The 18,963-nt window shown below is 41.3% G+C and overlaps 1 protein-coding gene across 1 annotated transcript in view; it reads left to right on the top strand.

The window, feature by feature from the left end:
- Nucleotides 1-2,672: 2,672 nt before the first annotated feature.
- LOC118360658 (leucine-rich repeat-containing protein 49) overlaps nucleotides 2,673-18,963 on the top strand; it is a 58,490-nt gene continuing 42,199 nt past the window's right edge. Inside the window, exons 1-6 of the mRNA XM_052484326.1 lie at nucleotides 2,673-2,878; nucleotides 3,412-3,487; nucleotides 3,555-3,777; nucleotides 3,961-4,371; nucleotides 4,824-5,003; nucleotides 6,195-6,261. Coding sequence (XP_052340286.1) covers nucleotides 4,289-4,371; nucleotides 4,824-5,003; nucleotides 6,195-6,261 — 330 coding nt within the window. The 5' untranslated portion in view covers nucleotides 2,673-2,878; nucleotides 3,412-3,487; nucleotides 3,555-3,777; nucleotides 3,961-4,288. The remainder of the gene's footprint in view (nucleotides 2,879-3,411; nucleotides 3,488-3,554; nucleotides 3,778-3,960; nucleotides 4,372-4,823; nucleotides 5,004-6,194; nucleotides 6,262-18,963) is intronic.

Below are 18,963 nucleotides of genomic sequence, written 5' to 3' on the forward strand. Positions count from 1 at the left end.
TAGTAATGTTAAAGTCCCCTCCTATCTATAATAACGAATTGGGAAATTTAGATAGCCAATGAAGTATATGTTTCTCTATAGATTCAACCAACTCATCATTCTCATGTTTGGTATTGTACCCGTAGAGGTTTACAGTAATGAGTGTAATGTCATTGTAACTGATCACAAGACAAATAAAGTGACCAAAGGGGTCACATTCCGAGTGTAGAATATTACCACCAAAGGTATTTTTCATTGTAGTGACACCAACCAAGCGTTCAGATCCATGGGAAAGCCAAATGTCGTTGCCCCACTGTGACCTCCAGAAGTTGGCATCAGCTGAAATTGAGTGAGACCCTTGACAAAAGCTAAAATCTGTTCGAAATTGTTTAGCAAATAAGAATAAGGCCTTGCACTTCACATTGTTTCGTAACCCCCTAGCATTAAGAGAAACTATATCAAATCAAATGTATTTATACAGCCCTTCGTACATCAGCTGATATCTCAAAGTGCTGTACAGAAACCCAGCCTAAAACCCCAAACAGCAAGCAATGCAGGTGTAGAAGCACTATCCTAGACAAATACAAAACAAAGATTATATAAAAGTATAAACTGTAGTAGGATGAGTCAAAGACGTAGGAGCAGTGAACGTAAACGATAAGGAACCGAGATCTGCACCATTTAAGTTAATTTAAAGTCAAAATAGCTTATTCCATAACCTTTGAGCTAGACGTTATCCGGCTTAACCAAGGGTTCTTGTAGTAAGAGAGCCTAAAAACCCTCTTTAGTGTAATCAGGAACTATTCTGAGAAATAAAATAACAAATAATAATTTAAATAAATTTAAGTGCATATGAAAACTGAAATGCAACTGGTAAATGCAAAGGGTCTTTTACTCAGTTTTAAAGAATTTTCTTATCACTTTACAAGGTCCCTGTAACACCTAAAGATTTTGCAATTGTTTTAGATGCCATTCCTTCAGGTGTTGCTTTATTATTCAGGAACATCTCAAGACCTGACCCTCAGAGCCTACCTTCTATTGACCCTGTTGACTCATCAGTAGGAAAGATTTGTTTCTATTTTGGTCCATTCAACAACAGAGCAAAAAAAAACAACGAACCTTATAGATGTTGTATCTATCTATACCTTATGTCATGCCTTATTGGAATGGATTTATTGATCATATCTGTTGGAAAAAGTTTGGATGTTGCCACACACATACCTACTTGTTAACAAAATTAAGGAAGTTTCCTTTAAAATGATTCATAAATATTATCCTACCAACCACTATGTGAATAAGTTTAAGGAAAACATCAACTCAAATGGCTCCTTTTGTAATGACCACCCAGAAACAGTGTTGCATCTTTTTGGCATTGTATGCATGTGTAACAGTATACTTTTAAACCGTCCCCTCTTAAACCAGGGACCCTCTGCACACATCAACAACAGTCATCCACGAAGCATCGTTACCGATCGCTCCAAAATGAGCCGCGGCCCTTGCAGAGCAAGGGGAACTACTACATCAAGGTCTCAAAGCAAGTGACGTAACCAATTGAAACACTATTTAGCGCACACCGCTAACTCAAAGTTGAAGAGTCGTTTCACATCCGTTACAATAACTCACCCCCAGGTGTTGACCTTCCTCCAGAATTTTTCCGCAGCAACCAGTAATCCGGGTCAACAGCATCAATGTAACAGTATAATTTCAAACCGTCCCCTCGCCCATACCCGGGCGCGAACTGGGGACCTTCTGACTATAAGATAACGACAACAGTCATCCACGAAGCATCGTTACCGATCGCTCCACAAGAGCCGCGGCCCTTGCAGAGCAAGGGGAACTACTACATCAAGGTCTCAAAGCAAGTGACGTAACCAATTGAAACACTATTTAGCGCACACCGCTAACTAAGCTAGTCGTTTCACATCCGTTACACTTGTAAGAAAACTGTGGCAAGACATCAGTAGGTTTATAATTGAACACATTTATGAAGATTTTACATTATTGTGGAGAGATGTATTGTTTGGATTCTTTACATACAATAGAAATAAGCTGAAACATTTTTATGTAATTAATTTCATTATTCTTTTGGCCAAATTTCATATACACAAATGTACATTTACAAACAGAAAACCACATTTTCGTACCCTACAAAAAGAAATTGAACTGTATTTTAAGACGGTTAAATGCTCTACTAACAAAAAAGCTGTTAGAATTGTAAGTATATGCATGTCCCTTAAGGTCCTTGTGTAATTGTAATGTGATATTGTACCCCCTAGCTCGATTGTCTATTGTTTGTAATCTATGTATGCTTGTGTTCCCTCATGTGCTTTATGTATTGATTTGTTAATAAAAATATATATATATAAAAAAAAACCTTGCCTGAGACTTGATAACAGGTAGCGTTAACCTAAGACCTAGGCTTTAGCTCCGGGGATAACAGTATAGTGGAATGCAGAGTAGAAGACGTCTAAAAAGTCAATTAGGCAGAAGTTGGATTTTCAGTACTAACCAAATGAACAATAATGATCTATTCCATTATATTCTATTTCATTTCATATTATACCGGTTATTCTACAAGAGGAACCTTTAATTTCTAAGGTTGTTGGCGGAATGTCTTATATTGAGACAGGATGTGGCGTAACCGAGTTAGACGTGGTGTCGTTTCCATAGAAACGATGGCCGTTGCCAGGGAAGTGAGTGCTGTGTCAGTGTCATGATGAGCCATTTTTACATTTTAAAAGATTAAACATTGACGTTAAACAACCAACAAAACTGTTTAGTTAGCCACATTATAGCAAGCTGACTGGCTAGCAACATGGTAACACTAGCAAAAATGCGGCCACAAATACAACAGACTAACAACAATACAGCCATTATAGGAAGGTGTATTTCTCCCACGGTAAGAACGACGTGTCCACAATAAATAATCTTTACTTCCTCTCTGTCTTTATAAGGCAAGAGTTAGCAAGCTAGCTAGCTTATCCAGAAAGCTAACGCAACTTCTGTAACAGTCACATAAATGAGCAAGATTGCTATCTATCTAGCTAACGTTACAGGGGCTGGGTTGCATGTTGTTGCTCCACAAATGAATGAATATTATCAAGTGGTCTTGGCTTTGTTGTTGTCACCCTATTGTTACAATTGCCAGTCTTAAGTTGCCTCATCCTTATCTGTCATTCCCCACAGGTCAACAGCTATAAACTGCACTTTACAGCAGTGAACTCTCAAATAGAGAGAAATGTTCAGAGACCAGTGAGTTTGCATTTGTAGGGAGATCCAGAGTGAGGAGTTGTATTTATACCCATGTCCCCATTCCCCAAATGATATTTTTAATGAGACAATGCATGAACATGGAAAGCATGACATCGTGTCTTGAGTGCCCTTTAATTATCATCAAGTAATTATCAAGTCATTAAATGTTTTATTTGACAGCTGGACGTCCGATGGTCTAAAGACTTTACAAAAGAGATAAACATGGACACCATGAAAATGATTCCACCAAGACAAGGTACCACCTGACTAAATTACAAGACACTGTGACCTGTCTCTGTCTTACCATTTACTTTTCTCTCCAGACAGCAGGCCTAATGCACACAGTGGCCGTGGCAGGCCCTGTGCCAGCGTTTGTCAGTGAGTTCATGGGCCCTGAGCGTCCCCTCCTACCCCCAGCTGCTGCTCTACCCAGTGGGCTGACTGGGGACCCGGGGCCACAGCCACACAGAGTGAAGCCTAGGAGAGCAACCCACAGTGCAGGGGCCATCTACTCCCACAGTACCTCACCCCTCACCCTGCCAACTGGTGAGTGGCCGCCCTCAGGATCCTCCCCCTCTCTTCAGCAGTGCCAGCCCCCCTGCTTTTTTTCATGGATCAAAGGCAGTCTAATGGAACATTCTGCTCTGTGCTCAAGTTAAACATTTCTGGACATGTAAATCCTGATTATTATGAAAAATGCTTTTCTGAACAAATGTGTCTTTGTAACAGGACCAGGTGATGCCATAACATTGAGTGAGAATTCTCTCTCTGGTTTTCCAATTGCCTTTCGTTCCTGTGATGATTGTGCTTTGAGTCTTGAGGGAATAGATTAGGACAGGTAGGCTAAAACACTCATGGCTTTGTTTGTTCAGTGGTCTTTGTTGAGTTTCTCAGTACACTGTCATGCAATAGAATGCTACTTTTGCAATTGCTTTGATTAACCAGTAGGGTGCAGCAAAGTCCCTCATAAAGATGATCCTGCCCTCTGACAAGTGCATGTCAACATTGCAGGCATAAAAGAAACACCTGAAACTAGATCCTCTACATACTGGTCTTGATGAGAAGAAGAAAAACTGTCGGGGGAAGTTCTCTTCTGCACTATTCAAGCAATCCAGTAAATTTGGAGGAGGAGTTAAGATGGTGTGTGGCTGGGCATGTTCAGCAGGATTGAACGTTTTAGAACATTCAGATAGAAATAGGCTATGTAGATCAAACTTGCATCTCTGATATGTAGAATAAGGAATCACATCAGCTCTATTCACGGCATTTCTATCTGCAACGTTCGAGAACGTTTGGCAACTGAACAAGTCCTGTCACAGGCTCTCTTTCCAATTCCCCTGAAAACCGGATAATCCGTTTGTTGGGGACTCGGCAGAGACTAGTCAACAATAAACCATATCCATAGCCTCATCCACTTAGAATAATGAGATATCCTGAACCCTGCATGCCAGTGTTGGCAGACAGTGTGGTATCAAGTGGCATGTACCTTCTTTACTGTGAGCCCTCTCTCCTCTGCATCATAACAAGATAATACAGGGTCATCCTCTCACAGAGTGGTGTTATTGACAATGCTGTTGTGTTTTGAGTGTCAGGCGTTGTCTGGAGGAGTGTCCCCTGCTGGAGGGCATGGGTAGGCTGCGGCTGCTTAACTTTCAGCACAACCTCATCACGCACATCCACAATCTGTCTCATCTGCGGCACCTGGCCTTCCTAGACCTGTATGACAACCACATCTCCCAGATGTCTGGCATCTCTCAGAGTGCTTATGCTGGGTAAGAACAGGTTTGTGTTACGTCTCTCCAGCATACAAACAGAACAATAGGATAGGAGCTCCCACTCATTTCAGTGCTTTTACAGTGCATGGTTTGAAGGACAGTTTGAAGGACAGATGAGAAAAATTACTTTTACCCCTTTTTCTCCCCAAATTTGTGATATCCAATTGGTATTTACAGTCTTGTCCCATTGCTCCAACTCCCATACGGACTCGGGAAAGGCGAAGGTCGAGAGCCATGCGTCCTCCGAAACACAACCCAACCAAGCTGCAATGCTTCTTGACACAATGCCTGCTTAACCCGGAAGCCAGCCACATCAATGTGTCGGAGGAAACACCTTACACCTGGCGACCGTGTCAGTGTGCATGCGCCCGGCCCGCCACAGGAATCGCTAGAGCGAGGTGGGACAAGGACATCCCTGCCAGCCAAACCCTCTCCCTAACCTTGACGATGCTGGGCCAATTGTGCGCCGCCCCATGGGTCTCCCAGTCGCGGCCAGCTCAGATGAAAAACGTTTTATGCTGTTTTTTTTTATAAAGGCATTACCGTAGGGATATGCACATCCTGCTTTTTGGATTAAGTGATACTGTATGACCGCCACAGCACAGCTAACCTATATATCAACCTCCATTGAAAAGTACTTTCCTGCAGGTGCCCAATTTCAGTACAAAACCCTAGCCACTGCTCTCTTTGTGAATCTTACATCTAATATCACCTTACTTTAGAACTAAAGGTCAGGAGGGAGGAAGATTAAAGTCACAAATCATGGCAAATGCCACCGGGATCCCATTGCTGAGGTCTGGTTTTGTTCCAGAATCTGTAAAACCTGACATTTGTCTTTTTAGAACCCACTTTTAGAACAGTCCGCGGTACCTTTCAAGCAAAGCATACCACAGATTTAGGTTTCTGATAGAATTTCCAGGGGACTGTAACCTAACTTCCCTAAGTTACGGTTTGGTCTGTATAGACAATTCTGGACGACAGGACAGTGGAAAACAGTCAACTTCCCATCAGTAGAAAATAAATTCCTACCGCTCTTTGACAATCCCATTTCCTGTGCCTGGTAACCATTCAGTTAGCAGATGGGATACCAGCTCTTTGTCATAGTAGCATTGTGTTATAGGAGAGCTATCTTGTATAGAATACTAGAGAGGGTGATGTTAATATTATTGTCTGTTTAATGTTTTGCAGAATCCAGAGGATATGCAGTCTGGATAACCTGACTAAACTAGATATTCTGGACTTGCATGGCAATCAGGTACCATGTTTCAAACCTTAGAAAATGATAACTTCACTTACATTCCTTTTTGTTCTCTAAATATACACCCACATGCATTATCTTGTCTGTAATGTTGTTTGCAATACTGTGACCATTGGGGGACTGTGATATCTATCTGTGAGGTTCAGTAAGAGCAGAGAGGCACTACCACCTCCCCCATACTGCCGGTTGGTTACTACGTCACTGACTCTGGGCCCCTACAGTTAAGCTCAAGCAGGCTTGGCTGCAGGAAAGCAAACGCATTAGTTCCTGTTGTGAGGCTTTTGAGTACATTCTATATTCAGTCGTGTGAAGGCAGTGAGTTATATTTGTACTTTTAGTTGAAACTCAGTGCTCTCTCAGACATCGTTACTAGAGTACTTTACCAAATTAAAACATATTTAGGAGCTTACTCCCACACATCCCAGTCTTGCTCTGGGTTACCTTACAGTTCTTCAATTACTGTAATTTCTCTAACAGGCAAGGCTATTTCTGTTCCTTTTACAATGAAGGAAAACTTGATAAAGCTGTTCTACAACTCATGAATGGTAAGTTGAGTGAAGGCCGATTTGATTAGCTTTTCTCCTTAGATAGGCCTACAGTATGATCTGGCTGCTGTCACAACGTATTAAAAGCCTGTGAAGAGAGGGGATCACAGTAATGCTAGTGTCAAATCAGGATTTTGCCAGCACCTGTAAAATGAGGATAGGATTGAAAAGTAATCTGTCCGCAGTGTTGGTTGTTTGAAAGGTGCTGCCAGTATATCGCCCACATTGCTCCAGTGAAAGTCAACCCAAAGTCCCTGTGAGACTCCTCTCTCTGACTCTGGCTGCTCTTTTTCATGTGTCTCATCCTCTCATTCCCAATTAAACATTGGTTTCTGTTAATCTACCCAGCAGCCGTTGTTTTCCAGTGACTTCTGACCACGAAACATACTGTGTCTTCCTCTTTCCCTTACCACATTTGTACTTCCCAAAGCACAGCAGTGTTTAAGTCACCTATGTATGACCACAAATAAGGGATAATTTCTGCCCTTATTTCAAATTACCCCTGCCTGGCCTCTCGTTTTACCCAGAAGGGAGATGTGCTCTGGGGATAAGAAGTTGTCGTATTTCCAGTTTGTTGGAAATGTTCAAGAGGAATATCCTCTTTGGGAAGGAAGGACATTCAAGCCCATTGACCAGGTCCTGGAGTGAGAGGATGACATCGTATTGTTAAATAATCTGTCCTTCCATTGGTTGAGTGATGGGGATTGTGCTCACAATATGATCCACTGTATCGAGTTGACACTAGCGATAACGGCTGCTATTCAATGAGGACAAGGCTACAACATTTTTTATCCCTTGAGAGTTTTTGAATGGCACTACATTTATTGTATCAGGAATGCAAGGAGTACCAGTATATGATATCTACAATGAATTACATTAGAAATTCAAAATCATTAATCAAACAGACAATATTTAACTTCATTATGAAACTATTTGAAACTTACAATGCACTTTGCCATTTTTATTTTAAGACATATAAAGGACCGATGTGTCCCTGCCTGCAGAGCAAATGTCCCTATAGGACATTAAGACTTCAACAGTGCTCTGACCTCTCATGTTCCTCCTCTTTAAAATGAGCGCGGAACCACTGTAACATATTTTGGATGTGTGATCCACCCCAACAGAAAGCAGTTCTACAGTTATCTGTAACACAACCCAGTTAAATATTTTCAGATGAGATGATCTAATCTGCCCTGACGAGAGATGTAAAATTACTGTTCAGTGAAAGATACAGCCAGTGTGGAGTGGACCCTCTGGCTTTTTTAGCTTTGCAGAGGATGATGTCCCAGTCCCAGCCAGGGCTGAGATGAGTTTAGCCATGTGCTGACTTGTGTTAAAGTGGACTTGAGACAGAGAGAATGCTTTTCATTGGAGCCATGGTGGAACTGTGAATCAAAGAGAACACCACTGGGAAGCCTCAGTTGGAGTGGAACATTACCTCACTCTGTTGTATTTGTCAGCAGTCATAACAAAAGTTGTTTCAATCTCAATGTCTCTTGCCTTTCTCTCTGGTCTCTGTCCAATAACAACAGTATTATGAGAGGCATTTGGGGGAATTAATACACCTGGGCCTATTGTCAGAACTCCATAAAGGAGATACCACCTCTACTATTCACTACTGGCAGCTGGACAACATACGGTACAAATAGACAGCTATAATAAAATGTATTTATAATCAATCAAATGTATTTATAAATCCCTTCTTACATCAGCTGATGTCACAAAGTGCTGTACAGAAACCCAGCCTAAAACCCCAAACAGCAAGCAATGCAGGCGTAGAAGCACGGTGGCTAGGAAAAACTCCCTAGAAAGGCCGGAACATAGGAAGAAACCTAGAGAGGAACCAGGCTATGAGGGGTGGCCAGTCCTCTTCTGGCTGTGCCTTCCAAATAATATAAAACATGGAAAATTAACAAATGTACAGAAAGATCAGTGCGAAGGCCAAATTACAGAGGAATAACTTTTTGAGGCTATTAAATTCTTTCAGTCTGGAAAAACCCCAGGGCTTGATGTCATACCGGTAGAGGTACGGTGCCTTGCGAAAGTATTCGGCCCCCTTGAACTTTGCGACCCGTTGCCACATTTCAGGCTTCAAACATAAAGATATAAAACTGTATTTTTTTGTGAAGAATCAACAACAAGTGGGACACAATCATGAAGTGGAACAACATGTATTGGATATTTCAAACTTTCTTAACAAATCAAAAACTGAAAAATTGGGCGTGCAAAATTATTCAGCCCCCTTAAGTTAATACTTTGTAGCGCCACCTTTTGCTGCGATTACATACCTTAAGGGAAGATTTCGGCAGTTGCTGTATGGTTAGTGAGAAAGTCCATATTGCAAATGTACGGTCCCTTACTAGACGTCCGAAATCGTTTGTAAAATTCGCGGACGGTGTCTGGCCGAGCGGCAGGGCCGGACCTACCAGGAAGTCATCAAATGAACTTTGTCGGACATTCGGTTTCCGTTTTACAAAAATAAGATTTTGGTCATTTTTCCGCTGTCCCGGAATATCCCACAAGAGGGCATAAGCAATCATATTGCTATTGGACAAAACATCACGATTCACGACGGGGCCTTATCTCGAAAACGGAAAATATTTCGAAGCCGAAACTCGGTGAGCGTAGGTTTGGCATAATGGGCAGTTGGCCCCGAACAAGATGGCGTCTAGGCCTCAACGGTTTTTGAGTTATGGCCATTTATCTGGGATTAAAGGTCCAAAATGAAAATAGAGAAATTATTTTTCCACTTCACGTCAAAGTCAAGGAGCCTCCGGTGTCAATAAAAAAAGAACCAGCCATTTATCTATCGTCATTTAAGAGAAATCGTACGATGACAGATTGGTGATGTTCACGGATAGGTGTTTTTTTTCCCACCGGTTACAGATCCAGTTGCGGGGTGTTCTTACGAATCTTTTTAAAGTGTGCTGCGGAGCTCTGCGAGATTTCTGTGATTTTCTATGATTTTCTGAAATAACACACACTCACTAAACCCTCTGTAAATAACTCAGTTCTTAACGTAAATACTTAAAACTCAGGATTCTGTAAAGGCATACCCCAATCAGGATATGAGTTTATTTATAGCTTCCTGTGCCAACCGGAAGTGCCTTAAATGGTGTCACAGTGGCAGTTTCCAAGGGTTAAAAAGGTCAGATCTTTTCAAAACATCATATGTGTGATTAGGCAACCCCCATAAACTGTAAGTCAGTCATTTCTCCCAACAGATGTCAGATCTCTCTCACACACACAAGCTCTGTCTCACACACACACACAGAAACACACACACAGCAAGGATGGAGTGACAAAGTGCGGTGCTTAAAGACACACAAAGCCTACAATGGCATTTCCATATTCCCTAGGCCGTGCCGAGTTCAACGAGATGCCCCGCTTGACCGTAGCTCGCTCGGTCTAAGCACAGCGACCATTAGAAAAGTAGGCCCAAAATGAAGGCTGGCCCTCAATGTCATTTGCTTTTGGGTGGCAGTGAGAGAACTGTTAGAGTGAGAAGCACAATTCGACCTCAGGTACGTTCCTAAGGTCCTCCCGATCCGTGCAAGCCTAAGCTTGACCGTGTGGCATTAACCCTTAATAGTTAAAAGAAGGTGTTTACTTCAAAGAGTTTGCATTGACTTCTCTCCCCATAGGAATACATTGCCTGCACCCCTAAATTCAACCTGAAGCCTATATGGGTTATGAATGCCGTATGAACCTGTCTTTGGTAACAGTTCATCAGGCCAGTATGAGGTCTACCTGTGTTGATTCTAAGCTTCCTAGACATAGTGCATTCAACCCTGTGTAAATCAGTCAATTCTAAACGTAAAGACTTAAAACTCAGGATTCTGTAACAGCATACCCCAATGAGGATATGTGTTGACTTATAGCTTCCTGTGCCAACCGGAAGTGCCATAATTGGTGTCTCTTGGGCTGTTTCTAGGGATTAAAAAAGTCAGATCTGTCCAAAACTTCATATGTGTGATTAGGCAACCCCCATGAACTGGAAATCAGTCATTTTTCCCATAAAATTTCAAAGGAAAACTAAATCACACAGACACACAACTTGGAAGGAGGGACGTATTGGGGTGCGTAGAGACTGACAGTGCCTCCAATAGTTAGCTTTGTTCGAGCTAAAAAAGAACCGTCAGACCTAGAGTTCTGAAACTTTAGAAACCTGTTCTAGACCTCAGGTCGATAGTGCGTGGTGAGTTTGGTGGCTCTAGAAGGTTCTCGGACCGAGAAACAGCCTCGTACATTTGCAATGACTTCAATTCATTTTGACCATTACGAAAATGACGACATTTAGAAAAGTCTCAGAGACACAAGACTAGATGCATTGAAACCGGCTTGGCCCATAGAGATGGACCCCAACGTTTCTGTCCGATAGCTCATTCAAGGACCCCATAGCAAGGCATGGAAAAAAGTGGATTTTCAGCACCAATTAGGGTTTTACTTGGGCACCGAAGGACCTATCGAGCCGAAACTCGGGATTTGGGATCACCTCACATAGGCCTTCACATAATGTCCGACCTGGACCCGCAGCTAGAACGTAACTATGTGTTTTACGTTTTTATTATGTTTTAAACTAAAGGCGCTGTGAATTATGGGCCTGCTCTGACATATTTTAATTTTTAAAATTTTACCTTTATTTAACCAGGCAAGTCAGTTAAGAACATATTCTTATTTTCAATGACGGCCTGGGAACAGTGGGTTAACTGCCTGTTCAGGGGCAGAACGACAGATTTGTACCTTGTCAGCTCGGGGGTTTGAACTCGCAACCTTCCGGTTACTAGTCCAACGCTCTAACCACTAGGCTACGCTGCCGCCCCAATATGTGATAGTTGGCTTCTAAATGAGTTAGAAAAAGTGGGTTTGGTGTCAATTGGTATCAGTTTGGTGTCAGAATGACCTCTAATTGACGGACACCGACTTGCTAGTTGACTTTTGTACATTAGCAATATGTTTAAACGGAGAGGGACCATCACCAAAATGGCATTCTGAAATCAACACAAAAAATGGCATCACCATAGTCTCCAGACTGTGCCGAGTTCAACGAGACGCCCCACTTGACCAGTTGGCACAGGAAGCTATAAGTAAACACATGTCTTGATTGACATAGACACTTACAGAATCCTGAGTTTTAAGTCTTTAAGTTAAGAATTGACTGATCGACAATATACACAGGGTTGAATGTTGTCATTTTCACCTTTGAAGGTTATGTACATCAAAACACCTTTTGGGTCAATTTAACCACTTCCGGTTGCTCCAGGAAGCATAGAATCGACACAGGTAGACCTCATAGTGGTTTGATGGACTGTCATAGAAGACAGGTTCATTAGGCATTCATAACCCACATAGGCTTCAGGTTGAATTTTGAGGTGCAGGCAATGTATTCCTATGGGGAGAGAAGTCAATGCAAACTCTTTGATGAAAACACCTTCTTTTAACTGTTAAGGGTTAATGCCACAGGGTCAAGGTTAGGCTTGCACGGATCGGGAGGACCTTAGGAACGTACCTGAGGTCGAATTGTGCTTCTCACCCTAACAGTTCTCTCACTGTCACCCAAAACAAATGACATTTAGGGCTAGGCTTAATTTTGGGCCTACTTTTTCTCATGGTCACTGCGCTTAGACCGAGCGAGCTACGGTCAAGCGGGATATCTCGTTGAACTCGGCACGGCCTAGAGATTATGTTTATGCCATTGCCTGCTCTCTGTGTCTTTCAGCACCGCACTTTTTCACTCCATCCTTGCTGTGTGTGTGTGTGAGAGAGCTTTTCTTTGACATCTGCTGGGGGAAATGACTGATTTACAGTTTAGGAGGGTTACCTTGTCACACATATGAAGGTTTAAAAATATGTGACTTTTTTAACCCTTCAAAACAGACAGTGTGACCCAATTAAAGGCACTTCCGGTTGGCACAGGAAGCTATAAGTAAACACATGTCTTGATTGACATAGACACTTACAGAATCCTGAGTTTTAAGTCTTTAAGTTAAGAATTGACTGATCGACGATCTACACAGGGTTGAATGTTGTCATTTTCACCTTTGAAGGTTATGTACATCAAAACACCTTTTGGGTCAATTTAACCACTTCCGGTTGCTCCAGGAAGCTTAGAATCGACACAGGTAGACCTCATAGTGGTTTGATGGACTGTCATAGAAGACAGGTTCATTAGGCATTCATAACCCACATAGGCTTCAGGTTGAATTTTGAGGTGCAGGCAATGTATTCCTATGGGGAGAGAAGTCAATGCAAACTCTTTGATGAAAACACCTTCTTTTAACTGTTAAGGGTTAATGCCACAGGGTCAAGGTTAGGCTTGCACGGATCGGGAGGACCTTAGGAACGTACCTGAGGTCGAATTGTGCTTCTCACCCTAACAGTTCTCTCACTGTCACCCAAAACAAATGACATTTAGGGCTAGGCTTAATTTTGGGCCTACTTTTTCTCATGGTCACTGCGCTTAGACCGAGCGAGCTACGGTCAAGCGGGATATCTCGTTGAACTCGGCACGGCCTAGAGATTATGTTTATGCCATTGCCTGCTCTCTGTGTCTTTCAGCACCGCACTTTTTCACTCCATCCTTGCTGTGTGTGTGTGTGAGAGAGCTTTTCTTTGACATCTGCTGGGGGAAATGACTGATTTACAGTTTAGGAGGGTTACCTTGTCACACATATGAAGGTTTAAAAATATGTGACTTTTTTAACCCTTCAAAACAGACAGTGTGACCCAATTAAAGGCACTTCCGGTTGGCACAGGAAGCTATAAGTAAACACATGTCTTGATTGACATAGACACTTACAGAATCCTGAGTTTTAAGTCTTTAAGTTAAGAATTGACTGATCGACGATCTACACAGGGTTGAATGTTGTCATTTTCACCTTTGAAGGTTATGTACATCAAAACACCTTTTGGGTCAATTTAACCACTTCCGGTTGCTCCAGGAAGCTTAGAATCGACACAGGTAGACCTCATAGTGGTTTGATGGACTGTCATAGAAGACAGGTTCATTAGGCATTCATAACCCACATAGGCTTCAGGTTGAATTTTGAGGTGCAGGCAATGTATTCCTATGGGGAGAGAAGTCAATGCAAACTCTTTGATGAAAACACCTTCTTTTAACTGTTAAGGGTTAATGCCACAGGGTCAAGGTTAGGCTTGCACGGATCGGGAGGACCTTAGGAACGTACCTGAGGTCGAATTGTGCTTCTCACCCTAACAGTTCTCTCACTGTCACCCAAAACAAATGACATTTAGGGCTAGGCTTAATTTTGGACCTACTTTTTCTCATGGTCACTGCGCTTAGACCGAGCGAGCTTCTGTCAAGCGGGATATCTCGTTGAACTCGGCACGGCCTAGGGATTATGTTTATGCCATTGCCTGCTCTCTGTGTCTTTAGGCACCGCACTTTTTCACTCCATCCTTGCTGTGTGTGTGTGGGAGAGCTTTTCTTTGACATCTGTTGGGAGAAATGACTGATTTACAGTTCAGGAGGGTTACCTAGTCACACATATGAAGTTTTGGAGAGATGTGACTTTTCTAACCCTTCAAAACAGACAGTGTGACCCAATTAAAGGCACTTCCGGTTGGCACAGGAAGCTATAGGTAAACACATGTCTTGACTGAGGTAGCCTCTTACAGAATCTTGAGTTTTAAGTCTTTAAGTTAAGAATTGACTGATCTACACAGGGTTGAATGCACTATGTCTATCAAACTGCATGCAGTGTATGGATCAACACTAATAAGGTGATTTCAACCACTTCCGGTTGCTTCAGGAAGCTTAGAATTGGCACAGGTAGACCTCATAGTGGTCTGATGGACTATCATAGAAGACAGGTTCATAAGGCATTCATAACCCACATAGGCTTCAGGTTAAATTTAGAGGTGTAGGCAATGTATTCCTATGGGGAGAGAAGTCAATGCAAACTGTTTGAAGTAAACACCTTCTTTTAACTGTTAAGGGTTAATGCCACACGGTCAAGGTTAGGCTTGCACGGATCGGGAGGACCTTAGGAACGTACCTGAGGTCGAATTGTGCTTCTCACCCTAACGGTTCTCTCACTGTCACCCAAAAGCAAATGACATTGAGGGCCAGCCTTCATTTTGGGACTACTTTTCTAATGGTCGCTGTGCTTAGACCGAGCGAGCTACGGTCATGCGGGGCATCTCGTTGAACTCGGCACGGCCTAGAGAATATGGAAATGCCATTGTAGGCTTTGTGTGTCTTTAAGCACCGCACTTTGTCACTCCATCCTTGCTGTGTGTGTGTTTCTGTGTGTGTGTGTGAGAGAGAGCTTTTCTTTGACATTTGTTGGGAGAAATGACTGACTTACAGTTTATGGGGGTTGCCTAATCACACATATGAAGTTTTGAAAAGATCTGACCTTTTTAACCCTTGGAAATTGCCACTGTGACACCATTTAAGGCACTTCCGGTTGGCACAGGAAGCTATAAATAAACTCATATCCTGATTGGGGTATGCCTTTACAGAATCCTGAGTTTTAAGTCTTTACGTTAAGAACTGAGTTATTTACAGAGGGTTTAGTGAGTGTGTGTTATTTCAGAAAATCATAGAAAATCACAGAAATCTTGCAGAGCTCAGCAGCACACTTTAAAAAGATTTGCAAGAACACCCCGCAACTGGATCTGTAACCGTTGAAAAAAAAACACCTATCCGCGAACATCACCAATCTGTCATCGTACGATTTCTCTTAAATGACGATAGATAAATGGCTGGTTCTTTTTTTATTGACACCGGAGGCTCCTTGACTTTGACGTGAAGTGGAAAAATAATTTCTCTATTTTCATTTTGGACCTTTAATCCCAGATAAATGGCCATAACTCAAAAACCGTTGAGGCCTAGACGCCATCTTGTTCGGGGCCAACTGCCCATTATGCCAAACCTACGCTCACCGAGTTGCGGCTTCGAAATATTTTCCGTTTTCGAGATAAGGTCAACATTGGATCATTCAGAGATCCTCACTGAACTTCTGGAGAGAGTTTGCTGCACTGAAAGTAAAGGGGCTGAATAATTTTGCACTCCCAATTTTTCAGTTTTTGATTTGTTAAAAAAGTTTGAAATATCCAATAAATGTCGTTCCACTTCATGATTGTGTCCCACTTGTTGTTGATTCTTCACAAAAAAACACAGTTTTATATCTCTATGTTTGAAGCCTGAAATGTGGCAAAAGGTCGCAAAGTTCAAGGGGGCCGAATACATTCGCAAGGCACTGTATATCATGTATTTTTTGATATACTAAAAGCTCCATTGTTAGATTGTTTTAACTACTCCTGTAGAAATGGTTGTCTATCAGGTACTCAGCAGGAAGGTCTGATTTCTCTATTATTAAAACAAGACCCAGATGGCAAATATAAAGATCCAGTCTATCTAAAAAAAAAAACTGGAGGCCCCTTTCACTTCAATGTTTGGATCCAAAAATACTAGCAAAATGCATAGCACTCAGAATTAAATGGGTTTTACCAGGTATTGTTCATCCTGATCAGACAGGTTTTTTACATGGACGACACATTGGAGATAATATACGACAACTAATAGAAGTAATAGAATATCATGAAACATATAAGAAGCCAGGAATGGTATTTATAGCAGATTTTGAAAAGGCATTTGATTAAGTAAGACTGGATTTTATTTATAAAAATCAATTTCGGTAATTCTCTTATAAAATGGGTAAAAAATAATGTATAGCAACCCCAGGTGTAAAATAGCAAATAACGGCTACTTCTCAGAGAGTTTTGAATTGTCAAGAGGAGTTAAACAAGGGTGTCCGCTGTCACCATATCTATTCGTTATGGCCATCGAAATGCTAGCTATTAAAATCAGATCCAAAAACAACATTAGAGGATTAGAAATCCAAGGCTTAAAAACAAAGGCGTCCATGTGTGCCGATGACTCAAGTTTTATATTAAGTCCGCAAGCTAGATCCCTGCAATGTCTCATTGAAGATCTATATAACTTTTGTGTACTCTCTGGACTAAAACCTAATTATGATAAGTGTACAATATTAGGTATTGGATCTTTAAAAAATAACACTTTTACATTACCCTGCAGTTTACCTATAAAATGGGCTGATGGTGAAGTAGACATACTCGGTATTCATATCACAACAGCTATAAATAAGCTCTCCACAATGAATTTCAATAGAAAACTTGTAAAAATAGACAAGATCCTGCAACCATGGAGAGGTAAATACCTGTCTATTCATGGAAAAATTGCCTTGATTAACTCCTTAGTCATATCTCAGTTTACTCACTTACTTATGGCGCTGCCTACTCCTGATGATTAGTTTTTCAAATCATATGAGCCAAAAATATTTTGCTTTATCTGGGACACTAAACCAGACAAAATAAAACGTGCCTATCTTTATAATGAATATGAATTGGGTGGGTTGAGATTATTAAATATAAAAATACTAAACCTCTCTCTAAAAGCTTCACTAATTCAAAAGTTTTATTTGAACCCTAAATGGTTCACAAGTAGATTACTAAGAAAAGCTCATCCATTGTTTAAAAATTGCCTTTTTGCCTTTGTGCTGATTGTCATGTCTCATTTTCGATTAATTGAAATTATACTTTTTTCAAAGTATCTCTCTTTTTCAATCAAACATTGCAGAGCTGGCTACAATTTAAATTTAATCCTCCTGAAAAGACATGACAAATATTACAACAAATATTATGGATGAACTCTAATGTGCTGGTTGATAAAATACCTGTATTTATGCGAAAGATGTTTGAAAAGGGTATTTTGTTCTTAAATTATATTGTAAATTGGAATGGTAGAGTTATGTCCTTCATGGAGTTATCAGAATTGTACGGAAAGGTCTGCTCAATCCAAGAGTACAACCAATTGATTACAGCATTGCCCCAAAAATGGAGGAGGCAGGTGGCAGCAGGAGCAGGTAGGGAACTTGTCTGTCTGCCTAATATAAAGGATCAAAACTAGCGAAGGATTAAAAATAGAATAAACAGGAAAGTATACCAGTTTCATTTGAGGACCAGGATGTTGACAACTGTGCCAAACAGATTGCAAAATAGTTGGGAAGAGATTTTTGACGTACTGATTCCATGGTATGAGTTCATATATAAAACAATGCAATATTCTAGACTTCGTGCTTTTCAGCTAAAATGATTATATAGAATTCTTGCCACCCACAAAATGTTGAATATTTGGGGCATAAAATCATCGAAGCTCTGCAGATTTTGTTGTGAGGATACAGAATCAATAGACCATTTATTTTGGTATTGCTCTCAGGTAGCCTGTTTCTGGTCTCAGGTTCAGGAATGGTTGAAAATGCATAGCATTGATCTAGAAATAGTACTAATAGTACTAATAGCTAGGAGATCTGGAGAGACCGGGTCAGTCAATTACCAATATACTAATACTCTTAGTAAATGTATGTATCTTCAACTCGCAGGCTGTGGATTCTATTTGATTAGATAGATTGAAATTGTATGTTAAACATCACAGCATATTTGAAAGATATGTGTTGCTTAGAAACCCGAAGTGGGTGGCCAGCAGAGATAGATGGGATGGGCTGAGGGTGGCCAGCAGAGATAGATGGGATGGGCTGAGGGAAGCTGAGGGTTGGAATGTGGAATTGGAGACAACTGGGGGTGGAGTTGCTGTGTGAAAGATAGAATGATGGTCAAAGATAAAAGTTAAGTGGCAGTGTTTTTACAACTAATGCCGGTTTGCCTGAGGCTGATGCCGTGCAGGTGTTTGTACACATGCATATACACACAATCCATTCAGATAAACACATAGAAGAACACACACATACATGTAATAGTGCCAGACATGCACACAAACATACAGTTGGCATTGCTGTTATGATTTTAGTTGTCCTGGATGTCCTTTGTTTTAAATACTTTTTTTTGCATTGTTTTTTGCTGTTTTTTTCTGTCTTCTCCTTTTTTCTCTTTAGTTCATTCTCTTGGTTGTTGGTTCATTGGGGGGTTCTTGGGGGTGGGGATTGGAATTCATTTTATTTTTTATTTTTCTTCCTGGGGGGGACTGGGAGGGGTCTCGAATGGTTGAGGGACAGCTATTGGGGATCTTGGAGGGGTCGGATTCACGTTTTTTGGCCTGGTGGTAGATTGGTCAACATGCCCTTGAGCAGGGCATTGACCCTGGATGCTT

The sequence above is a fragment of the Oncorhynchus keta genome, chromosome 2, assembly GCF_023373465.1.
Source record: "Oncorhynchus keta strain PuntledgeMale-10-30-2019 chromosome 2, Oket_V2, whole genome shotgun sequence".
In the NCBI taxonomy this organism is placed as follows: Eukaryota; Metazoa; Chordata; class Actinopteri; order Salmoniformes; family Salmonidae; genus Oncorhynchus; species Oncorhynchus keta.